The sequence below is a fragment of the Vitis riparia genome, chromosome 12, assembly GCF_004353265.1.
Source record: "Vitis riparia cultivar Riparia Gloire de Montpellier isolate 1030 chromosome 12, EGFV_Vit.rip_1.0, whole genome shotgun sequence".
Lineage (NCBI taxonomy): Eukaryota > Viridiplantae > Streptophyta > Magnoliopsida > Vitales > Vitaceae > Vitis > Vitis riparia.
The window spans coordinates 2,399,928-2,424,659 of record NC_048442.1 but is presented as its reverse complement, the minus strand read 5'-3'; the positions used below and the strand labels follow the sequence as shown (position 1 = coordinate 2,424,659).

The following is a 24,732-nucleotide window of genomic DNA, read 5'->3' as shown; positions in this document are numbered from 1 at the left end:
GGATATGCATTATAAGAAAAGATGTTTTGGAATCATATTATTATGAAAAAGTATGGACAGGAGTAAGGGGGTTGGAGGTCTTGCATATGAAGAGGTGGGTATGAGGTTGGGATTTGGAAAGCTTTTAAGAAAGGGTAGGATCTTTTCATCAGCAATACTTCTTTTGAGTTAGGGAATGGGAGGAGGGATGAAGTTTTGAAATGATAGATAGTGTGGGGAGAAACCCTTATACTTATCTTTTCCCACTCTATATGTCATTGCTTTGGCTAAGGAGGCTTGGATAGCAAATGTTTGAGAAGTGTAAGGGAATGGGGGACACTAAAATCCATGTTAGATATTTGAATGATATTTGGGACTTGGAAATTTTGGTGTCTTTTTTCTTTAGGTTGTCATAGAAAGTTGTGAACACGGGAGAGAAGGATAAGGTGGTGGACAGGATGAAGGAATGATGTATTTTTAGTGAAATTTGTTTGTTCTCTACTAGAGTCGGAGCATTCAGTCCCTTTCTTAGAAGGCATTGTTTGGATTTTGTGGAAAGAAAGAAACTGTAGAACACTTGAAAATGCAGAGCAATCTGCTTAGTCATTGAAGAGCTCATTTGTTAAAACTTTGTTGTTTTGGTTTCAAATGTACATAGTGGAAAGAACAATGTCATTAATCGATTTTGTAGATTAAGTGAGATTTAGATAAGAGAAAGAACACATTTTGTATTTTCCCTCTATTGGGTTATACGTTTTGTTTTCCTTTTACGTTTGTTAGGCCACACCTGGTTAATCCTTCTAGAAAGAAAATAAAATAAATAAATAAATAAATGAATAAAGATGGGAAGAAGGGACAAAACCGAGTCTTGTGATGCCACAATTTCCTTAAAATAGATTTGTTTTCTCCGTTGGTGCTTTGAGAATTGCAAAACATTTGTTTCCTAGGATATAACGGTCTTCGAGTGGCATCAACAACACCTTGCAACCACACCCTATGAATTGAACTGTGTCTGACTTTATCACCATGGAAGGGGGAATGAAGGTTTTTCATGATTTCAATGCTAGAAAATTGGAACTTTTGAAAGAGAGTTAGAGTCTCTTTACATAGAGTTCAAAATGGGGGAAAGAGATTGTTCACTTTTGATAAGCCAAAACGTCTTGGCTTCTTAAGGCTTTTAGGTTTCTGGAAAGGGTTAAATTCATTCACCCTATTCAATGTATTTACTCATTTTTCCAACAATTTCCCACATGAATGAAATTAATGACTAAAGACACAACAGACTTTATGATAGAGTTCAACGGTTGAAACCTGCATAGGAAAGGTAGGTGCACCCTTTGAACCTTCCTTTCTAAAAATATGTTTACTCTACTAACTAAATAGTAGACATGATTTCCATGAACTATTTTTTTATTTGTGTAAACGATGACATATCTTACATAGGAATCTTCCTAACATATTAAGTTCGTACTATTATGTTCATTTTGGCCATGAACATACGTCTGGTTCTATAAGAGTTTAATAAGAATTGTACCCTATTCAATTCCCTTAAAAGCGACCCCACTTCACTTTTACATAGGTGATCTCTTAATTAAGAGTAACCCGCATTACCCTGCTCGAATTTCTGATGCTTAAGGATTAGTAAAAGCATAGCTTACCCTTTCCTCTTACGGGTATCACCGTTTCATCATAGGAATGGACAAGAGAAGATCCCCATAGTGATTTAACACAGTCTTTATAGTTTAGTTGTCCCTTTTGAACCTAGATCTTAGGATCTCTAGTAAATTAGGTTGGGTATCCACTATATCGACTTATTCTTTTATGGGAACTAACTCTCTATTTAATCCTTTGGTTAGTGGATCTGCTATGTTATCCTTAGATTTTACATAGTCCACATTGATAACCCCAATTGAGAGTAGTTGTCTAATGGTATTGTGTTTATGAGGAATATGTCTAGACTGACTATTATACATATTGCTCTGTGCTCTACCAATTGTAGATTGACTACCACAATGTATGCAAATTTGAGGCACAACCTTTGGCCATCTTGGAATATCCTCTAGGAAGCGGCGTAACCATTCAACCTCTTCTTTACATTTATCTAGTACTATAAATTCAAATTCCATTATGGATCTGCTATGTTATCCTTAGATTTTACACAGTCCACATTGATAACCCCAATTGAGAGTAGTTGTCTAATGGTATTATGTTTATGATGAATATGTCTAGACTTACTATTATACATATTGCTCTGTGCTCTACCAATTGCAAATTGACTATCACAATGTATGCAAATTGGAGGCACAACCTTTGGCCATCTTGGAATATCCTCTAGGAAGCAGCGTAACCATTCAACCTCTTCTTTACATTTATCTAGTGCTATAAATTCAGATTCCATTGTGGATCTGCTATGTTATCCTTAGATTTTACATAGTCCACATTGATAACCCCAATTGAGAGTAGTTGTCTAATGGTATTGTGTTTATGATGAATATGTTTAGACTTACTATTATACATATTGCTCTGTGCTCTACCAATTGCAGATTGACTATCACAATGTATGCAAATTGGAGGCACAACTCTTGGCCATCTTGGAATATCCTCTAGGAAGTGGTGTAACCATTCAACCTTTTCTTTACATTTATCTAGTGCTATAAATTCAGATTCCATTGTGGATCTGGCTATAACCGTTTGTTTTGAGGATTTCCACAAGATTGTTGCACCTCTTAGTGTAAACACATAACCCCTAGTGGATTTTGAGTCTTTAACATTAGATATCCAATTTGCATCACTGTATCATTCAAGTACAACTAAATATCTCGTATAGTGCAACCCATAATCACGAGAAAATACTTTAGTACTCTTATAAATCCTTGCCAATGCTTGGCTCTAGGATTACTCGTGTATCTACTCAGTTTACTGCATAGGCTATGTCTGCTATTGTACAACTCATTAAGTACATTAGATTGCCTATTACTGTAGAGTAGTCTATTTGAGAAACACTCTCACCTTTATTCTTTGACAAATGTAGAGTTACATCTATTGGTGTTTTGGCTACTTTAGAATTATCTTTATCAAACTTGCCAAAAATATTATCTACATAATGTGACTGACTTAAGATAAGTCCATCTAATGTTCTTATGATTTTTATTCCCAATATAACATTAGCAAGTCCCATGTCTTTCATATCAAATCTTGAATTCAACATGTTCTTAGTAGATGTGATTATCTTATCATCACTACCAACAATAAGCATGTTGTATACATACAAACGTACTTGTCACATTCATTGATTTTGAAGCCATGTGACATCATAGCATTGTCAAATTTCTCATTCCATTGTTTCAATGCTTGTTTTAAGCCATACATATTTCACTAATTTACAAACTTTCTTTTCTTGTCTTGGAGTAGGAGAACCCTCTGGTTGCTCCATATAGATTTCTTCATCTAAATCTCCATTTAGAAAGGCTATTTTTACATCCATTTGATGCACTTCAAGATTTGCAAGTACCATCCAAATGGAATTTATTCTTGTCACAGGTGAATATGTGTCAAAGTAATCTAGGCCTTCGGTTTGTCTATAGCCTTTGATTACAAGTCTTGCTTTGTACTTGTCAATTGACCAATCCGCTTTCATCTTTCTTTTGAAAATCCACTTAGAACTTAAGGGTTTGCAACTTGGTGGAAGATCCGCTAGTTCCCAAGCATGGTTTTGCAATATGGAATCAATTTCACTCTTAATGGCCTTTTTCCACAAAAGACCTTCTGTAAAGTTCACTACCTCTTTAAAAGTCCAAGGTTTGCCTTCAAGCATATAAGTAAGAAAATCTGGACCAAAAGATTTCTTTCTCCTTGCCCTTTTGCTACGTCTAGGTTCTACCTCAACTTCTTTATTTTGATCTTGACTATTTTCATTAATAGTCTCAAGCATTTATTTTGATGAACTTGACTCCTCTTTAGATTTATATGGAAATACATCTTCAAAGAATGATGCATTCCTTGATTCCATTATTGTGTTCTTGTGAATATCTGGGATATTTGATTCATAAACAAGAAACCGATAAACATTATTGTTATGTGCATAACTAATGAAAATGCAATCAATAGCCTTAGGTCCTATTTTCACATTTTTAGGTGGAAAAACTACCACTTTAGTAAGACATCCCCACATTCGTCAGTATTTGTAGGATGGCTTTCTTCCTTTCCATAACTCATATGGAGTCTTCTCTGCTTTCTTTTTTGGTAGCTTATTTAAAAGGTAATTAGCAGTCAAAATGGCTTTTCCCCACATATTTTGTGATAATCCAAAACTTATTAACGTTTCATTCATCATTTCCTTCAAGGTACGATTCTTTAGCTTTGCCACTCCATTAGACTGAGGCAAATAAGGTGTTGTGGTTTCATGTATATTCCCATGTTGAGCACAAATGTTAACAAATGGTGATTCATAATCACCACCTTGGTCACTTCTTAGCACCTTAATTTTCTTATTGAGTTGATTCTCAACTTCATTTTTATAGAGAACAAATTCTCTATAGCTTCGTCCTTGCTTCTTAACAAATACATGTAACAGTATTTGGTGCTATCATCAACAAAAGTAATAAAATATTTATTGCCACCTCTTGTTTGTACAAATTTCAGGTAAGATATATCACTGTGAATTAAATCAAGGGGTATAGTGTTTCTTTCAACACTTTGAAAATATGACCTTGTTAGTTTTGCCTTAACACAAGTTTCACAGTTATGTTTGGAATTAATTTTGGAATGTTGGTGTATGATTTAAGTTAATTAATCTACAAAATGTATCATAATTAATATGTCATAATCTACCATGCCAGAGATTAGAAGACTCAAGTATGTAAGTAAAAGTACTAGCTTTATTCATATTTGACTTAATGATAGTCATTACATTGAGTTTCCACATTCCATCACTCATATATCCCTTTCCAACATACATTCCACTATTGGACAAAACAAATTTGTTTGACTCAAATACCAATTGAAATCCATGATTATTCAACAATGAACCGGACACAAGTTCTTATGGATTTTGGGTCCATATAAAACATTATTCAGATTCAACTCCTTCCCAGAAGTCATCTTCAAAATTACTTTGCCTTGACCTTTGATCTCAAAGGTGGTAGAGTTCCCCATGAACACCTTTTCCCCGCTCTCAATTGGTTAAAAAATGGAGAATAGTTTCTTATCAGAGCATACATGGCTAGTAACACCAGTATCAATCCACCATTCCTTTGGGTTAGATCCCACCAAGTTCACTTTAGAGACTACGACTATGAGGTCAATGTCAGAAACGTCTTTAATGATGTCATCGATCACATTAGCTTCCTTGGGTTTGTTATTTTTAGGTAGTCTACAATCATCAAATTTGTGACCTTGCTTTCCACAATCGAAGCACTTTCCTTGAAACTTTGACTTCTTGGAGATCCCTCATTTAGGTCTCAACTTAGATCATTTCCATTTGCTGTTGTTCTTCTTTGCCTTGGAACTTTGACCATGTTCCACAAAATTAGCCTTGGCTTCATTTAAAGTGTTTGCCCTTTTCTTTTAGATTCTTTATTTTCTTCTCCAATGAGAAGTCTAATAATAAGATCTTTGACGCTCATTTCCTTTCTTTTGTGCTTGAGGTAATTCTTAAAATCTTTCCAAGCAAGGGGTAGTTTCTTAATTATAGCTGCCACTTGGAAAGTTTTGCTCAAAATCATTCCCTCAGCATGTATCTCATGCAAGATTACTTGAAGTTCCTAGACTTGACTTACCACAGTCATGGAATCTACCATCTTATAGTCAAGGAAGTGATCCACGATGAATTTCTTAGCCCCAACATCCTTAGTTTTATATTTCTGATCTAGAGATGCCTATAGCTCCTTAGTTGTTTTGTTGTTAGAGTAAACATTGTACAGAAAATCAGCTAACCCATTCATGACATAATTTCTACATAGGAAGTCAGAATGTTTCCAAGCATCCACAATATTGAAGACTTGGATATCGAGCTCGTCTTCTCTAAGCTTAGGAGCGTTCTCAGTCAAGAATCTTACAAGATTCATAGTGGTCAGATAGAATAACATCTTTTGCTGCCACCTTTTAAAATTAAGTCTACTAAACTTCTCTAGTTTTTCTCCAGGTGAGACAGATATAGGTACAATGGTAGGTAGTGCTGGCACTTGTGCCACAGTAGGGGTTGCCATTTGGGCCAATTCATCCACAACAACGTTGTTGGATTCAGTTGCCATTTTCCTGAAACACCCAAGAAAATGTGTCAAAAATGTTTTTATTTTTTCAAAAATTAATAAAGCCAATTTTCTGAGAATAACTGAAAATCACTCTACGGAGTATTCACAGGAAAGACTAGTGGGGTGTAATAGCCCATACTAGGACCGAACTTCTTAGACAAAATATTTAGTTCTCAAGAAAAATAGAGGGGTCACAAATGGTCCCACTTAAAAATCTAAATTCCTTAGACATAAATTCCTTAGCAAATTTTTCGAGAATAACTTAAAACCACTCTATAGAGTATTCCCAAGAAAAACTAGTGGGGTGTAAGAGCCCATACTGGGACCGACCTCCTTAGACAAAATATTCAGTTCTCAAGAAATATGGAGGGGTCACAAATGGTCCCGCTTAAAATCTAAATTCCTTAAGACAGTACTTCTTTGTATTGTAGTTTCCAATAAAAATTGGTGTAAACCTCACAGGGAAAATAGAGTAAGTAGGCTTATTTCCCTAGTAGGTCTATTTACATGACTTAGCATAATCATAAGCCATAGCCCAATGGTACAACCAATGCACTGGTTAGGAATGAGGGCACCCATGGTCATGAGAACAACAAATCACTTTGTTTGATTGTTTTCCCGAAAAAACATAGAACGACAAACCTTTTCTTTTCCATTTCTCCGGAAAAAAAAAAAAAAATCTTTCCTTTTTTTTTTTCCAGAAAAAAAAAAACTTGGAGGGCTCCTTCTTGAACAATTTTTTTTCCTCAACCACGTTTTTTTTCTCCATTTTTCCCTTTTTTTTTCCCTAGCCATGATGTATGGTATATTTGAGATATCGTAATAACCATTTTGCTAATGTCCAATGGCGCTTTAGGAGAGTGCATGAATCGAGCCAGTTTGTTGATAGAGGAGAAGATGTCTGGCAGTGTTAGAGAGAGATACTATAAGGCACCAATGATACGTTGATATTTTGTTGCATCTATATGAGTAAGGGGCTATCATGAGGAGGAGATGTTCTGTGGTCGACATAGGAGTGATAACCTCTTTAGCACCATCCATATTTGTTTTTGCCAAGAGTTCTCTCTTATATATTTGTGTTGAGTAAGGAACATGCCTTGGGAAGTTAGCAAGACCTTAATGTTAAGAAAATAGTGGAGATTGCCTAAATCCTTTATAGAGAACTGAGTGAAGAGAGAGTAAATGAACTGTTGTACAAGAGATTGGCTACTACTTGTTACAATGAGATCATCAGCATAGATAAGGAAATAAAATAGTGAACCATTTTGCATTGTGCATGAAGAGAGAGGCACCAGACTTGTAGTTGGTAAAGCCAAAATCATGTAGAAATTCTTTAAGCTCATTGTACCATGAGTTGAGTGCTTGTTTAAGGCCATAAAGAGTCTTATGTAGCCAACACACATAAGTAGGATTAGCTTCATCAACAAAACCATTTTGCATTGTGTCATGTAAACTACTTTATGGAGAGTTCTATGTAAAAAAGGTGTTATTAACATGCATTTGGTGAAGGGATCAGTCACGAATAAGCATAATGGAGAAAACTATTTGAATGGTAGTTGCTTTCATTACCAGGTTGAACGTGTCATGATAATCGATGCCAAGCCATTAGTGAAAGCCTTTGGCAATAGGTCATGCCTTATAATGAGCTAAACTCCCATTTGGATCGCATTTCACTTGAAAAGCCCACTTACAACCAACAATGTTTTTGATGGATGAGGTGGAACAAGTTCCCATATCCCATTTCTAGTAGGGAATTAAGCTCATCAATCATTGTTTCATGCCAATTCGAAACACGAAGGGCAGTTTTGGGATTTGTGGGTTCAAGGGGATCAAGTAAAGGATGCTTGATTGTGGTATGGAATTGTTTAGACTTGAAAATATTATTTTGAGAGTGAATAGTCATGGGGTGAGTGTAGTGAGAGAGGAAGGGCAATCCGGTTGGGTTTGGTAAAGAGGAAGAAAGATCAGCTAGTAAGATGGGATCAAAAGGAGTAGTAGTGTCTCCACAAAAAGCCAAAGTAGAGGACGTACATGATGGTGAGCCATTGAATGGAGGTACTGCTTCAACATTTGATGAGATGACAGGTGGTGGAGACATAGATAGAGAGGAGGGAAGAGGTTGAGAGTGATGAACTAAGGAGGGAGTATCACTTAGAAAGGCAAGGGAAGGAGAACATGATAACCACTTTTGGAAATCAGAAGTAGTAGGTTGCATTGCAATAAAATCTTTAGTAGAGGTTGCTGTTGGATCCAGAGTGGCAGGAGCAAGAAAAGGGCTTCCATTAGCATTAGTGGTTTTAGTGGGCACTCATCCCACAATTGCTTACTCGAGCAAGGGCTATCTTACTAAAAAGTTGAAAGGAGAAGCCAAAACCTGCTCCTAACAAATTAAGTTGTTAGATTAATATTCCTTCAACATTTGATGAGGAAGTAGTCGGTGGTGACATAGATAAAGAGGAGGGGGGAGGTTGAGAGTAATGAACTAAGGAGGGAGTATCACTTAGAGAGGCAAAAGAAGGAGAATAAGATGACCACTTTTGAAAATTGGAGGTAATAGGTTGCATGAAGTTATCCTTAGAGAATGGAAAAACATCCTCCACAAATTGAACATGATGAGAAAGGTACATTTTATTAGTGAAGTGGTCAAGACATTTATATGCACTCTGAGCTATGGAATACCCTAAAAAGACACAAGGTTTAGATCATTGGTCTAACTTGTGTTGAGTATATGGGCACAGCCAAGGGCAAGAGAGACAACCAAAGGTTTTGAGTTTAGTTTAATTTGCTAGAGTATGAAAGAGAGCTTCGAAGGGGATTTGGAGTGAAGGATCAAGGTGGGAATTCTATTGATGAGATATGTAGTTGTTTCAAAAGCAAATGGCAAATAAGAAAGAGGCATAGTGGCCCAATGCAACAAGGTTAAGCCTATCTCAACAATATGTCAATGCCGTTGTTCAGATAAGCCATTGTGCTGAGGTGCATAAGGAGGAGTAGTGAGATGTTGAACACCATTGGTTTGGAGGGACTTGGTGAGTTTTTTACATTTTCTGCCCAAGTTATAGAGTTAAAAGTCACAAGCTCATGAAAATAGCATTCAACATTGGCTTTTGAATTGGAGAAAGAGGGGGCATTATATCAGATTTATTTGGAAAGGATAAAGCCAAGTATACTTAGTAAAGTGATCAACAAAGATAACGTAGTATTTAAAACCATTGACAACAAAAACAGATGATGGGACACAAATATCATAATAAAATAAGTCTAGAGGGCCACGACTTATGAAAGAAGACACACCAAAAGAAAGTTTGTTATCTTATTAAAATGGCATGGATTGTAATTAAAACTGGATGATATTGAGTATAACACAAGTAAAGAGCTAGACTTGACAGTTTGTAAGAGAATTTTTGAAGGAGGGTGACCAAGATGGTTATGACAACTACTTAAAGAAGCCTTAATTCTAAACAGAGAACAAGGAGGGACAAAAGCAGTGCCACCAGACTGGAGCCACTCATTGATGGCCTTGGAGAAGATGTGCCCCTATGATGAGATCCTTGACAACAAAAAAAGAAGGAAAAAATTCAATGGATGTGTTGCTAATTTTGCATAATATAGAAACAAAAGTCAAATTTTGTTGTATAGACGGACGATACACATAGAATATGCGATAAAAAGAAAGAGTTAAGAGTTTGAGGAAATGTGTGTAGAACTAGATGACAAATGGGAAGCACAGATCCATCTCCACTGATGATATGATCAGTGCCCTCATAGCCGTGGTACAGGGCTAGGTTGTTAAGATCACCATTCATGACATGATGACTAGAAATAGAGTCCACGAACCAATGGGGATTATAGTTGTTTATCATGGTTTGGTGGGCAGTAGGCTGAGACATCAATTTGAGCTTTGAGTTTGAAACATTGTAGTGCAAAATGACCATGTTTTCCACATATTTGGCAGGCTATGGTCTGATTAGTGTTGATGCCTTTTTGGTTGTTGTATGATCAATCACGAGCATTAGGATTGTGGTTGGAATAGTTAAACTTGTCACCATTTCTGGTTTGATTCCATTGATTTTAGGTTCTAATTTCTGTTACCATTTTCATGAGTATAATTGATTGTAATACGTGGACTCAGATTGTAATTCGTCTCTTGAGAAAGGTTGAGCAATAACATTAATCGAGATCAGTTGAGTTGAAACCTGAGCAAATGAAGTAGCAGCGTTGATTACAAGAGTTTTCTTCATCCATGATAGTTGATTAAAAAAAAAAAAGAAAACTTGAACAAAGACTGGAACCAAAAATTTGTTATATATTGGTGACGGTAATGGCTAGATTACCAATCAGTGGGTTCTAGAGGCATGGGATAATAGGAAATGGAAACATGATAAGGGATGGTGCAAAGCTTGGAATCAAACAACTGGCGTTAAAAAAGAAAAAAAACTGGAAATGGAACAGCAGAGAAGGATCACTTGTTAGAGTTGGATGACTCTAATACCATGTTAAAATTGAAATGAAAAAAAAGAAAAAAAAAAAAAGTAATGAAGCATTGAATAGGATAGGAATTTTTCTGTGTTACACTAGGTAAGCATACGCTTATACATGCAAATCAATGGAGATATATACAGGAAAGTTAAGTAATTAGGGCCAGATTAATGGAGTTATTTATAGAGTGATATTAGAAGTTTTATAGTCAGATAATTTGGTCTATGATTGTAGGCATAATGTATGTCAAGGATCATTGACTGATATTCTCCTTTATAATGATTACATACGAAGTGTTGGATTGAGCTCTAGGAATGTCTATATAAATAGTGCCATATCATGATGCTCATAATCCCAGTCTCTTATATTACTTGTTGGATAAAGCTCTAATCATCTCATATAAATGTGTTTATATAAATAAAGCTACGTTGTGGTACTCATAATGCTTGGCTCTTATACCACTTGTTAAGATAGGTGGTATTCAATAAAGAAATTAAGCCAAAGGTTTTATTGCATTCAAAGTCATGATATTGTTGTTTCCTGTTGCTAATACCACTTGCCGAATTGATATTTGACGATCTCAGCTAAAAACCACTAGCAAGTGAAAGTTTAATTCAGCCCAAAGCTTAGAAATTTTCATTTATTTTTCATGAATTCTTTAATTAATTAGATTATCATGAAAAATTGTTTTGAGAGTTTTCGGTTGAATGCAAAGAATAATGATTAAAAATTTAGGCATGTCAATTCTAAGGAGAACTCTCTCAAGAGGCATATTAATATTAGAGAAACTCTAGTGGACTTGGACTCAATTTAGAGATCATATTTCAAAAAAGCAATTTAGGAAAGTTAAAGATGGAAAGATTTTCCGTTTTAAATTGGTTTCCAAATTTCTTTCATTATTGGTTTCTATATAAGTCCATTCTATATCTTTTATGCCATTTCCCAATTTCTTTCAATCTTTTATGTTGATTTTATAGCAACCTTAAGTCTCCATATAAAAAGTAAATCATAATAAAGTATGTGGACTCCTAACTAGAATGAATGGAACAAAATTATCAACTTAATCCAAATAAACTAATACACTAACAATCCTCTTTTTGGAAATTTTATGAAAAATAATGATTACATAAACCCTCCAATATTCTCACATGGAGTTTACAAATCACATACTTTCACTCATGTCTCAACCAAACATCCTAATGACTAATATTGAATATCTGCAACACATTTGGAAAATATCTAAAGTCTTAGAATGTATGATTTGCATAAAATCAATAATTACCACGAAAAGTAGTGTAGGGAAAAAGAAAAACCAATATAGTCTAATCATAGTCCATAATCTAATATAAAAAAGAAATCCTGAACCATATATTCAATAATCATGTAATCTAATGAAATAAATCTTGAACCATATATTTAATAATCATGTAATTCGATGCAAAAAGATAAACCAATATAGTCTAATCATAGTCCATAATCTAATGTAAGAAAGAAATCTTGAACCATATATTCAATAATCATGTAATTCGATGCATCTAGCAAAACAAACAGGTATCATTAAAATATTGATCTCAAATCATCAATCATATATCAAAATAATCACATCAATTTCTCCCTCTTTTGTAGTAAAATGACAAAAACAAAGAAAGAAATCAATAAAGACTAGTCTATGCATGAAAAAAAATGAAAATATGTATTCATATTAAGAAAAACCATAGGCTCTTGATGCAGATCTTGAAGTGAATTTTAGAGCGCTTGAGCTATCTTAGTGCTTAATACAATGCTTAAAGTAGTATTTGATACAACACTTGATACAACACTTGATGCAACACTTGATGCAGCTCATGATGTAGCACTTGATACGTTGCTTGATGGGTGCTTGATATAACTTAAGAAAACTCACGTAGATGAATTCAAATCATATAAAATTTTCACAAAAATTATCAAAAAATCAAATTAATGGAAAATTTTAGCCAACATTTAATGAAAAATTAGATTTGAAAACTTTTCAAGCATGAATGAGATATAACAAGAATAATATCAATTGAAGTAGCCAATATGGAAACTATCAACTTATTGTTTGATTAAAGGATCAAATTAATTAACAACTTAAGTTTGTTTATTTGACAATTCTTGACTCAAATCGATTTAAAACTCATTCAATTAGAAAATAGTTCGATCAAATTTCAGTTAAAAATGGCAAGATGTTAATCCTTCAAGAATAACTTTAATTACTCCCTATAAGTTAATTATTTTTTACTTTTCTTGATTTTTAAGGTGGAGGCTTTATACCATAAATACAAAAATTATCTTCCATGCATAGGTAGCTTTTTCACAATGGTGTTTTCCCAATTTGACAAGTGATGACTTTTACTTTTGATTTATATATATATATATATATTGATTTGACCAAACATGATGAAATTTAAATTTTGAACTATATCAAACATGATACTATAAATTAATTTAAAATAATCATGATATTCATGAATTCTCTAAATCCAAAATCTCACACAAAATCAAAATTTAGAAAAATCCTTTTCAATCAAGAATAATAGAGAACTTCACATACCTATCATATCAAATTCTATTTACTTTATCTCAAGATTCTAGAAGGTGATTAAAATGTTCTTAGGGATAACTAATGGAAGAAACACATTTCAAAGAAATAGCATAACTAAAAGATCACTCAATATATTTATAAAGATCAAGTAATCAACAATTATTTATCGAGATATAAACATGTAATATGATGGATAGAACATTCTAAGAAATCTGACCCTCCCAAAATCAACAATCCTTGATCCTAGACTCACAACCACATATACTTCCCCTAAATGCTTGGCCAATATGATAGCACACAAATAATAAATTCTTATGAATGAAATCAAAGAAGAATAAACCGAAGGGATCTTAAGCTCATCATAGCACTAGGGATAAGGATAAGACAATGAAGTAATACTCTAGGCTATGGAACAAGATGTGCTGAGTGGAAGAGGAAGCTCCTAAGATTTCTTAAAGAAAAAGTTTTTGGAGAATCTAAAGGAATGACTTTTGACAGGACTAAACCTTTACTCTGAAGCATAAAAAGGTCATTTTTTCTAACCCAAACTTGCTTGAGCTTAGGTGGTGTGCTTACTTGACTCTTCATAGTCTTAGACCTAGTATGAGATATCTTTTCTTTCTTTTTTTTAAATATTTGATTCCTAAGGAAGTTTGACTTATCCACTAGCCTATTCACATGTGATTGAAACTTATTGAAGAGAACTAAAGCACCCACTTTGTTCATGTTCACATTTGTTGCAAATGATACATTGGGGAGTGGATCTAGTGGAGACTTACAAGAATGAGACACTTCCCTGGGCCTAACTAATGTTTTTTTTGCACTAGAATGGGTCTTTTCTTTATTCACATACCTGATATTTGTCTTGTCTTTACTAAGGTTTTCATTTATTATCTTACTTTGTAGATGAAAATTTTCATTTTTAGAGGCCAAGTGTTTTCCTATTCTCTCAATTTCTAGAGTTAGGGATTTATTTTTCTCAAGTACATGATTATGCTCATTCTCTACAAATTTTACATTTTTAAAGAAGTTTTCTTTTTCATTTTTCAAGGTAGAGATTTCATTAAGTAGATTAATATTATTAGATTTTAGTGAATCATTTATAGCATATATTTTATAAGATCTATTATTCACTTTTAAGCTTTTTTTTTTTTAAAAAAATTTCAAACTCTTATTTAACAGGGCTTGGTGTGCTTCTGCTAAACTATCAAATTCACATTATGAGTTTTCATCAACTCTAATATCATTAAAAGGATCAAAGTCAAAATTAATAGATGCAACAAACATAAGATAATTTTTGTTTTGCCCATACCTATTATCTTTGGAGTTTGAAGATTCATAATCACTTAAGTTTGTGTCACTTCAAGTAACATGCATAGCTTTCTTAATATCCTTGAGACTAGGACAATTAGTAGCCATGTGTCTTAGTCTTGCATAATTAAAGCATTCAATTTTCTTACCCTTGGATGAGGCTTTTTCTTTGTCTTTTAAGTGAAGTGTTGATTCTTTGTCCTTTCTTTGAGTTAGGTTTTTGAAAATTCTTTTTTTGTGCCCTCACAATATTTTAAAAAATTTTAGTTATCAAGGCCAAATCATTAGGAGTCAAAATATTTTGGTTAGATAAATCATATTCCCTTTCTACATTCTTAGAAGCTTTAAAGGCCACTCCTTGTTGCTTTTGAGAACTAGGTTGGGACATGTTATAAGTCTATAAGGATCCAATAAGTTCATCAATCCTTAATGAGTCAATGTCCTTGCTTTCTTCAATACTTATAACTTTGGGTCTAAATCTCTCATGGAGAGACCTTAGTATTTTTAACAACTTTCAAGAATTTTACCTCCATGGTTAAAACTAGAATTGACAATATTAATTAACTTAGCTTAGAACCCAGAAAAAGTTTCATCTTCTTGCATTCAAATGCTTTAAAACTATGGGTAGTAACCATTTGAATTTGGGACAATTTCAATGTCAGAATGTCCTCATGTATGACTGAGAGAATACCCTAAGCCTTTTTAGTACATTTGCATGTGGCTATCTTGTGAAACTCGTCATGACTCACCCCATTAAATATGCTATAAAGAGCCCGAGTATTCACCTCACTATCTTATTGTTCACTTTGTCCCATTCTTTTTTGGGCTTGAGTTCACGAGTTGATTTACCAATTCTATCTAATTTTAATGGCGACCTCTATTTGAATATTCCCATTGAATTCCAATCCTATTTCCCTTGTATTTTCAAAAAGAATTCATACTTGCTTTCCAGTGGGGATGGGTGTTGCCATCAAAATAAGATGGATTGTTCATAGACAATCCAAGTCTTTGTGGTTCACTGATTTAAGATCTTTGTAGGATAAAATTTTTTTTAAAAAAAAATTGTTTTAAAACTTTTCATGCTTTGGTACCAACTGAAAGCTTAAGATCATAGTCATAGAACTACCTTGACAAGGGTGAACATATAATCCTTTTTAATTTAGCCTAAAAGTTTAGAAATTTTTATCTTTTGTGAATTCTTTAATTAGATTGTCAACTATTGATTGATTCAAGAATTCCAATCGCATAAATACATAAGTGGTTTGTGTGGAAAACCACCTACGAAATCTCCCAAAGAATTTGATGATGTAAAAACCATGAGATCAGAAACTGTTGAGCTATAATATCCTAAATATGAAGAATTAGGTACATGGATTTACTAAGCAATTCCTACTCCTTGAAACTTACATTCCAGTACCTGTACTTAACCTCATCTCTATGACTCAACACCTTTGTTCTCCTTAGTAGACTTCCGAAAACCTTGAGAGGGTGTGATTCTCTACCATGAACTCAATAAACAATGGAGAAACCATTTTGAGGGTTAGGTTAAATGAAAAGAATAATGACTTAAAGGTTAGGCATGTCAATGCTAAATAGAACTCTCCTAGGAGATACATTTATATTAGACAAACCAATAGACTATCAGTAAGAGAGGTTAAATATTCCAAACCTTTATGGTATTCAATATTATATATGTTGGAATATCTAGAAAACCCATTCTAAGCCTTGGATCATAAGGGTGCATGCATCTAATCATCATAGGGATCTTGATCTAAGCACAACAGAAGCATTCATATGGAAAGCTTAGATCCCAGCCTAGCTTCGAAATTCTTCCTTATACTTTGATAATAATTTGTTTTGCATTATGTTTCATATTACCTAGATACACTCGGTAGAAACCATGAAACTCTAATCCTTTATTTTGCTATTATCAAAATTTGATTGATTACTTTTGGAAAACCTTAGATTAATAAGCAAAAATTCTCCTCGCTGAAGAAATGACGACTTAAGAAGGTCTGAAACTTGGTGTGCTTAAGATTTGATGTTGTTGTTGGCTTAGAATTTGGTATTTTATGGTTTGAACCACATAAAAAGGATTAACTTGGCCTCACTTATAGACATTTGATAATCTAATGTCTTTTGCATAACACCAAATTTATTAGTATAATAGTCCTCATCTTACCTCTTTAATACCATGGTCAAGTTCATTATATCCCCTATAAAAAGGATGTAAAGGTTGGCTTCTTACACTTTGTTTATTAATATCAAAATAACCCTAAACCTATTAATTAATGTAACAGAATATACTAAGTGGAAAACTAGTTTGCCAAACATTTATTTTAAAGAAAAATAATAGTATATCAATGTTAAATAAGGCTAATGTAACAAAGATAATCACCTAAGAGGGGAGATGGGTGAACTGGGTGTTAAAACTTTTTCAAAAATAAACAATTGCAAGCAAATCATGAAGATAAGAAATGAATAGATGAAGAGCAATATAAAAGAATTGAGAGAAGAAAATCACAAACTCTTTCATAGTGGTTTGGAAAGCCACCTACACCAACTCTTCTAAAGCTCTAAACCAAGTGAGGGTTTCACTATTTTCCAGCCTTGAACCACAAGCCTTTAATGCTTACACTTGGATTCTAAGGTTCTAATGAAACTTTACAATTGCTTCAAAAAATTAACCTGCTTGAATAACTTCTTTCAAAATAGGTAGGGAGGGTGCATTTATGAATGCCATACCTAGTAGTAATTTAGGGTCTCAATACAAGAAGGAACTAGGATAGATTTGAAGGTACAAAATGAAATTTGCAAGTTGAGCATTGAATGCACTTTGGAAGAGCTTCTAATGAGAAGAAATATAACTTGTTAATTGAATGAAGTTATTCTCATATTAATAAATGCTCTAAAACACTTCATTATTTGTTTTCCAACTCAGGAACCCCAAAAGCCACGAATAGGGGTTGATAGGTTGAGTAACCAATTTGACTAGTTCACTAATCATTGTGCATTTAATGCATTGACAGGTGACTGTTAGGGTTCAAACCTTCAACTGATTAAGTAAAGGGTTCAATTAATCCGCCACCAATCGAGGTTCTGCCTCAACTGGGTAAACACATGTTATTGGAAGTGAGAGGGGTGAAAAGTGTAGCTCAACCAATCGAGCCTAATCAATTCAACTAATTCCTCACACCCTCAACCATTTGAGTTATAAAGTGCATAAACAACCCAGTTTGAGATTTGGAGCCTCTAACAACCTATGTTTAGCTTCTTAAAACCTTTTAAGGCAAGTTTAGAAAAGATTTGGCTTAATGTTTTAGTCAAAAACAAAAATCATCCAATTTTAATGAAATTTGATCTAGGGGATGGTACAATAACTCATTTCTTAATAGTAAGGATTCTTGGTAATTCTTGATCCATGGTTATCTAAGTCTTGCCATTGTTATCTACCCTAAGACAAATCTACACAAAGTGGTAAGGACCTAAATCCTAAACCTGAACCCAATTTTCATATGTACCCATTCATCTATTTGGTATTTTAGTAACGAAATAAAATATTAAAAGTTAGGATTCAGATGCAACCTTGAGTTATGGGACTTAGGTTGATCTCGTTTAACCCCACATTCTGAATACCCTAAGACTAACTAAAATTGATACCCTTATTTTGCTTGAGGTCTATACCCAAAGTTGGATTGTGGAACCCCTAACCTTGAATCATTTGAATTAGAAATCAATAATTCTTTTGCAATTTAATTAGGTTTATTTTAGTAAATTCAATTTTATTTAAATCAATTTTGCACATTCTTAGTTAAAGAAAGGTAGCAAAAAGAAATCATTTAGACCTAGTTTAACAAATTCCATAGGTCAATCCTTGAGGACAATACTTAAAATACTATAAAAGTCATAGTCCTCTTTCTCTGATTTTTCTTAGTCAAAGTTGCTATGTAAAAAGACCTTAGTATTTTGGATAATAGAGAATAGTGATCAAATGATAGACTCACTGAGCATGATGAATCTTTATATGAACCCATGATATCAAGAATGAACTGGGCTATATCTATGAGGATGCTCAATCATGACATAATGAATGAAGCAAGAAGCAACTTCGCAAATCTAGGTCTAATGGGAGGAGAAATAGAAGGTATAGCCAAGAAACATATATAGTGAAAATCTAAGCTAACTTTGTAAAGTTAGTGAGAGAGATACATACACAAAGTCTCGTGAAGCAACACAAAGGCTCATAGAAATCTCTTGGAGCTTAGAAGTAGTCAGAGAGAAGGCTTCGGGAGCTTAGAAGCAAGAGGTCTCTCAAATAGAAGATTGTTAAAAGATACAAACTTTAGCAAATGAAGAAGATAATAATAAGAAAAGACTAGTTTATTCAAAAGATTTGGATAAAGAGCATTGTTTTTGTGTAAGTTGTTTGGTTCAAAAATTAGAGAGTGTTTGGTAAATCAACTTAATAACTTAAAGTGATTTAATGACTTAATAACTTAATTTATATCAATCTCAAATCTTTTTTGTAAACATAGTTTTATATTTAAGTAAGAGTAACTTAGCTATTTTAACTTAATACTTAAAGTCATTTTTAATTTAAAGTTGTGATATTAAATTATTTTAACGAACACGTTTAATCTATTTAATAACTTAAATTAAGCTATTAACCTATTTTAAGTCATTGAGTTGATTTAATAAACACCCTCTTAGTATAAGTCAATTAGTTCACAAAGGAATGGGAGACCAGAAAAATCCAAGTTACAAGCTTAGGCATAATGAAACAATTACTTAGGAGCGTATTACTAACACAAACAAGTTGATAATAAGAGTGTTAAAAGATAAGAAAATTAATGGATAAAGAGAAAAATATTGTGAAAAAATATTATTAAGAATCATTGTAGTTGTCAAGAACCTTTCTAAAAATAATTTAGCATGTTATGGGAAAAAAATGAAAACATTGATCAAGGTAATAATGGAATTTTTTAAAGATTAGTTGAAATAATTGAAGAATTTAATCTAATAATGCAAGAACATATTCCAGCATATTTGACATGGTGAAGTTCATAATTCATTATTTCAAAGTTAAAAATATAATTATTAAAAAATTAATTAAGGAAATAAAATATTTTGTTGTCATACTTAATTGTACTTGAGATGCTAACCATCAAGACCAAATGACTCTTACATTAAAATATGTGGACATTTCAACAGCTCTTCTAAAAGTAGATGAATATTTTTAGAATTTTTAAAAGTTGATTCTGCATATACCAAGGGGTTGTCATAACCTCAAACTGAAAATAAATAAATAATTAAATTTTAGATTAAATTATATTTGCATAAGAAATAAAATTTATATAATAATAATACTAAGAAAGCTCTTATTTATATCTTCATTTATTCATTTATCACATTAGGCCACATTTTTTGTTGAGCCTCCCTTTGTCTTTTGTTTTGTTTGCTTCCCTTTATTTTTATTCCCTCCCCCGCCCCCTTCTTTAAGCATTTGATACCCATTATCGTTCATCTAAGTTATTGTTTTGAATTTGAATTCTTTTTTTTTTTTTTTTAATTATATTCTGACTTTGTTGTTGGTACCAGAAGGATGGCCTTAGAAGCAGCAGCTGGAGCAGCGGTGGAAACAGCAGTGACTGAGGTATATAGAGATGGGCGAAGCTTATTAATTTGGTCTGGTCGTAAATTTGGTTATCGGAAGAATCTAAAAAGAAACCATGAAGATTTAATGCAGAAAGCTAGAGAGCTTTGGGAACTGAGAAATGGCATAAGGGAAGGAATAAGCCAAAATAGAATCAGGCCAGACACAACAGAATGGATGGCTAACGTGGAGATGAATGAAAGTGAAGTGATAGAACTAGACACCAAATACAATGATAGAAAAAATCACCCATGGAAATTGTTTCGTTTTGGGAAGGGTGCTAGTCTTAGCAAAGACATGGCTGAGAAGTACAAGCAAGTTCTTAGTCTTTGGGAAGAGGGAAAACGTAAAAGAGGAGTGTTGGATGCGGAACTGCCAAAGCGTGTCGTGGGAATACGTCCAGCCAAAATAGAATATAAATCACCACTGCACAAACATGTAGAAGCAGCAGTGCATTTTCTAGAGGATCCGGAAATAAAAAGAATAGGAATCTGGGGAATGGTGGGAACCGGGAAGACCACAATAATTGAAAACTTGAACACTCATGACAATATTAAAAAAATGTTTGATATTGTCATTCGGGTAACTGTCCCAAAGGAGTGGAGCGAGGTAGGGTTGCAACAGAAAATCATGCGTCGGCTAAATTTGAATATGGGAGGCCCTACTGACATTGAGGAAAATACACAGATAATATTCGAAGAGTTGAAGAAAAAGAAGTGTTTGATTCTTTTAGACGAAGTTTGCCATCCTATTGAGTTAAAAAATGTAATTGGAATCCATGGCATCCAGGACTGCAAGGTGGTGTTGGCAAGTAGAGACCTAGGCATTTGTAGGGAGATGGATGTTGATGAGACAATCAATGTGAAACCATTGTCATCAGATGAAGCTTTCAACATGTTCAAGGAAAAAGTAGGCGAGTTTATTAATAGCATCCCAAGAGTTGTACAAGTGGGCCAGCTGGTGGTTAGAGAGTGTGGGGGTTTGCCACTACTGATAGACAAATTTGCAAAAACCTTCAAAAGAATGGGAGGGAATGTTCAGCATTGGAGGGATGCACAGGGAAGTTTGCGAAATTCGATGAATAAAGAAGGAATGGATGCAGTACTTGAACGTCTCGAGTTTTGCTATAATAGTTTGGATAGTGATGCAAAGAAGGATTGTTTTCTGTATTGTGCATTATTTTCTGAAGAATGTGATATTTATATTCGTTGTTTGGTAGAATATTGGAGAGTAGAAGGTTTTATTGATAATAATGGGCATGAAATATTGAGTCATCTTATCAATGTCTCATTGTTAGAGAGTTGTGGGAACAAGATAAGTGTTAAGATGAACAAAGTGATCCGGGAAATGGCCCTTAAAGTATCACTACAAAGGAAAGATTCCAAATTTTTGGCAAAGCCCTGTGAGGGGTTGCATGAGCTACCAAATCCTGAAGAATGGCAACAAGCAAGTCGCATCTCTTTGATGGATAATGAACTGCACGGTTTACCAGAAACTCCAGACTGTCGTGATCTTTTAACATTGTTACTTCAAAGGAATGAGAACTTGATTGTCATTCCTAAGTTATTCTTTACATCAATGTGTTGTCTTCGAGTTCTGGATTTGCATGGCACTGGCATCGAATCATTACCTTCATCTTTATGCAGATTGATTTGTCTTGGAGGGCTTTATCTGAATTCCTGCATCAATTTGGTAGGACTCCCAACTGACATAGATGCACTTGAGCGGCTTGAGGTGCTTGATATCCGAGGGACTAAACTCAGTTTGTGTCAAATTAGAACTTTAACCTGGTTGAAGTTATTGCGAATATCATTGTCTAATTTTGGCAAGGGAAGCCATACTCAGAATCAATCAGGATATGTTTCAAGCTTTGTTTCCTTGGAAGAGTTCAGTATTGACATTGATTCGTCCTTGCAATGGTGGGCCGGGAACGGAAATATTATTACAGAGGAAGTGGCTACCTTGAAAAAGTTGACTTCTCTTCAATTTTGCTTCCCAACAGTGCAGTGCCTTGAGATCTTTATGAGGAACAGCTCAGCATGGAAAGATTTCTTCAACAGGACCAGCCCAGCAAGGGAAGATCTCTCTTTCACATTCCAATTTGCTGTTGGCTATCATAGCTTAACCTGCTTTCAAATTCTTGAGTCTTTTGATGATCCAAGCTACAACTGTCTGAAATTCATCGATGGCAAAGGTACGGATCATATATTGAAGGTACTTGCAAAAACTCATACATTTGGACTAGTTAAACACAAGGGAGTTTCAAGACTATCGGATTTTGGTATCGAGAACATGAATGATCTCTTTATTTGTTCAATTGAAGAATGCAATGAAATTGAAACCATCATAGATGGTACTGGAATAACACAAAGTGTGTTGAAATGCTTGCGACATCTGCACATAAAGAACGTCCTAAAATTGAAAAGCATTTGGCAGGGGCCTGTTCATGCTGGAAGTTTGACTCGTCTAAGGACACTAACCTTAGTTAAATGTCCACGACTGGAGAATATATTCTCTAATGGCATCATTCAGCAGCTTTCTAAGCTGGAGGACTTGAGAGTTGAAGAATGTGACGAAATTCAAGAGATAATAATGGAATCGGAGAACAATGGGTTAGAATCCAACCAGCTTCCAAGACTGAAGACCCTAACACTCCTTAATCTCAAAACACTGACAAGCGTTTGGGGTGGTGATCCACTGGAGTGGCGATCTTTACAAGTGATTGAAATATCTATGTGTCCCGAGTTGAAGAGATTGCCTTTCAACAATTACAATGCAACCAAATTGAGAAGCATCAAAGGCCAGCGAGCGTGGTGGGAAGCACTAAAATGGAAAGACGATGGTGCCATTAAACAGAGACTAGAGTCTCTTTGCATCTTCAACTAGCTCCTCGGATTTCTGTGCAGCAGTGTCATTTTAAAGCTGATTGCAATGGATGCTGCCTGAGCCAAAGGTTTGTGTGTGGGATTCGAAAACTTGGGCATGTATTTGTTTAATTAATGTATCCTCTCTTGTTTGAACAGATCTGTCCAAAACTTGCTACCTAGGTTTGTATTTGTTTGAGATTTGCTTTCTTGGTTTTTATTTGTTTGAGACTAGTTGTGTGAGATGTGCTACTTTGGGTTGTATTTTTTTCAAGTCTAAGATTTGTTTATATATCCATGCATATTGAGTGTATTTTTAGCTGCCAAAAGGTAAATCTTAGTCGTGGCTACGAAGGGCAGTTTTTCTTCTTATTATTAGGTAGGATTGAGTAGTATGTCAGTTTCTGGAATTTCTGGAAAATTATCCCTTTGGCAGACACATGAGTCTTCTCTCATCTATCACATGTTGTTTCTCATCTTTTATGAAATTAGTAATTTATTTTATTAAAAATTATTTTAAAATTTTTTAACTTAAGGCAGTAAAAACAATTTTATTAGACTGATTGTTTCTTCTGTTGTGGTTGTTGACCATTTTTTAAACTTAATACTTGGGTAAGACGATCGCACCAACTTGTGATCATTCATGTTACGCACAGATTTCTTTGGAAATATGATCATGCTAACTCATGCGTGTAATACTCTAAAGTAGGGACATGTAGACGTAGCTGAACGTTTAGTGCAGGTTGTGTAATCGTTTAGGCTTCAGGTCAGTGGTCCCATTTCACTTTCACGCACTGCCAATCCATTCCGCTTTGTGTGAGCAAACTATTGCCCTGTCCCTTCATTTTGCTTGATTGACGACAATCAAGCATAATGGCCACTTGTGATAGATTTCTCTCCTTTCCACTTGTATGAATAGCTTCCCCAAGAGAAAATGATTGGGTGAAGTAGCCATAGCTTACTTTCTTGGGTGAGTTACTACTCTCCGACTCACTTTGCTCAAGTGCTCTCCATTTTCACTTGCTACTGTGCATAAGCGCCATTCTTCTCCTATGCCATTTTTTTTAAATGCATTCCATTGGACTTTTCAGGCTTTCGATGAGGACTATTTTAACTTGAGACATTTCCAAACTTAAATTTTATTTCGTGACACAGGTTTTGAAAACAATATAAATGTATATGGAAAATAGAGTTTTATTCATGTGAAAAGCAAGTGAAAAAAATGGACAGAATTCAATTGGGAAAAAATGCTATAAAATTGACGTATCCGGTCGAGGTCCTAAAGACATCAAATTGCCCCTGCTTCTGTACATGTAGTTCTTGGACATCTATCTCTCAGGATACCACAGTCAATTATCTTTGATTATGTCTTGCCCTACTTCAGATTGCATTGGTGTCGGCCTTGATTGCAGTATGGATGTTATATTTTCATGTATTCATGGCAGCTACTCAACTGAAATCATAACAGTGCATGGCTAATAACGAGTTTTGTTTTCACAAGGTAGGATTTAACATTGTCTTGTTGCTCGTCTGTGGACAAAAAACATATGTTTGCTTTCCGAACTTTCCGGAAATAGGCCGTTTTGCTCTTTGATGTACATGAGTTTATGTTTCTAGCTTACTTTCTGATTC

At 34.3% G+C, this 24,732-nt stretch overlaps 1 protein-coding gene across 2 annotated transcripts in view; it reads left to right on the top strand.

The window, feature by feature from the left end:
• LOC117927220 (disease resistance protein At4g27190-like) overlaps positions 1 to 23,429 on the top strand; it is a 52,416-nt gene extending 28,987 nt beyond the window's left edge. For both annotated transcript variants that reach the window (XM_034846670.1, XM_034846669.1), the window contains one exon: positions 20,182 to 23,429. In XM_034846670.1, the coding sequence (XP_034702561.1) occupies positions 20,186 to 23,122 (2,937 nt within the window). In that variant the 5' untranslated portion in view covers positions 20,182 to 20,185 and the 3' untranslated portion in view covers positions 23,123 to 23,429. The remainder of the gene's footprint in view (positions 1 to 20,181) is intronic.
• The last annotated feature ends 1,303 nt before the right edge of the window (positions 23,430 to 24,732 follow it).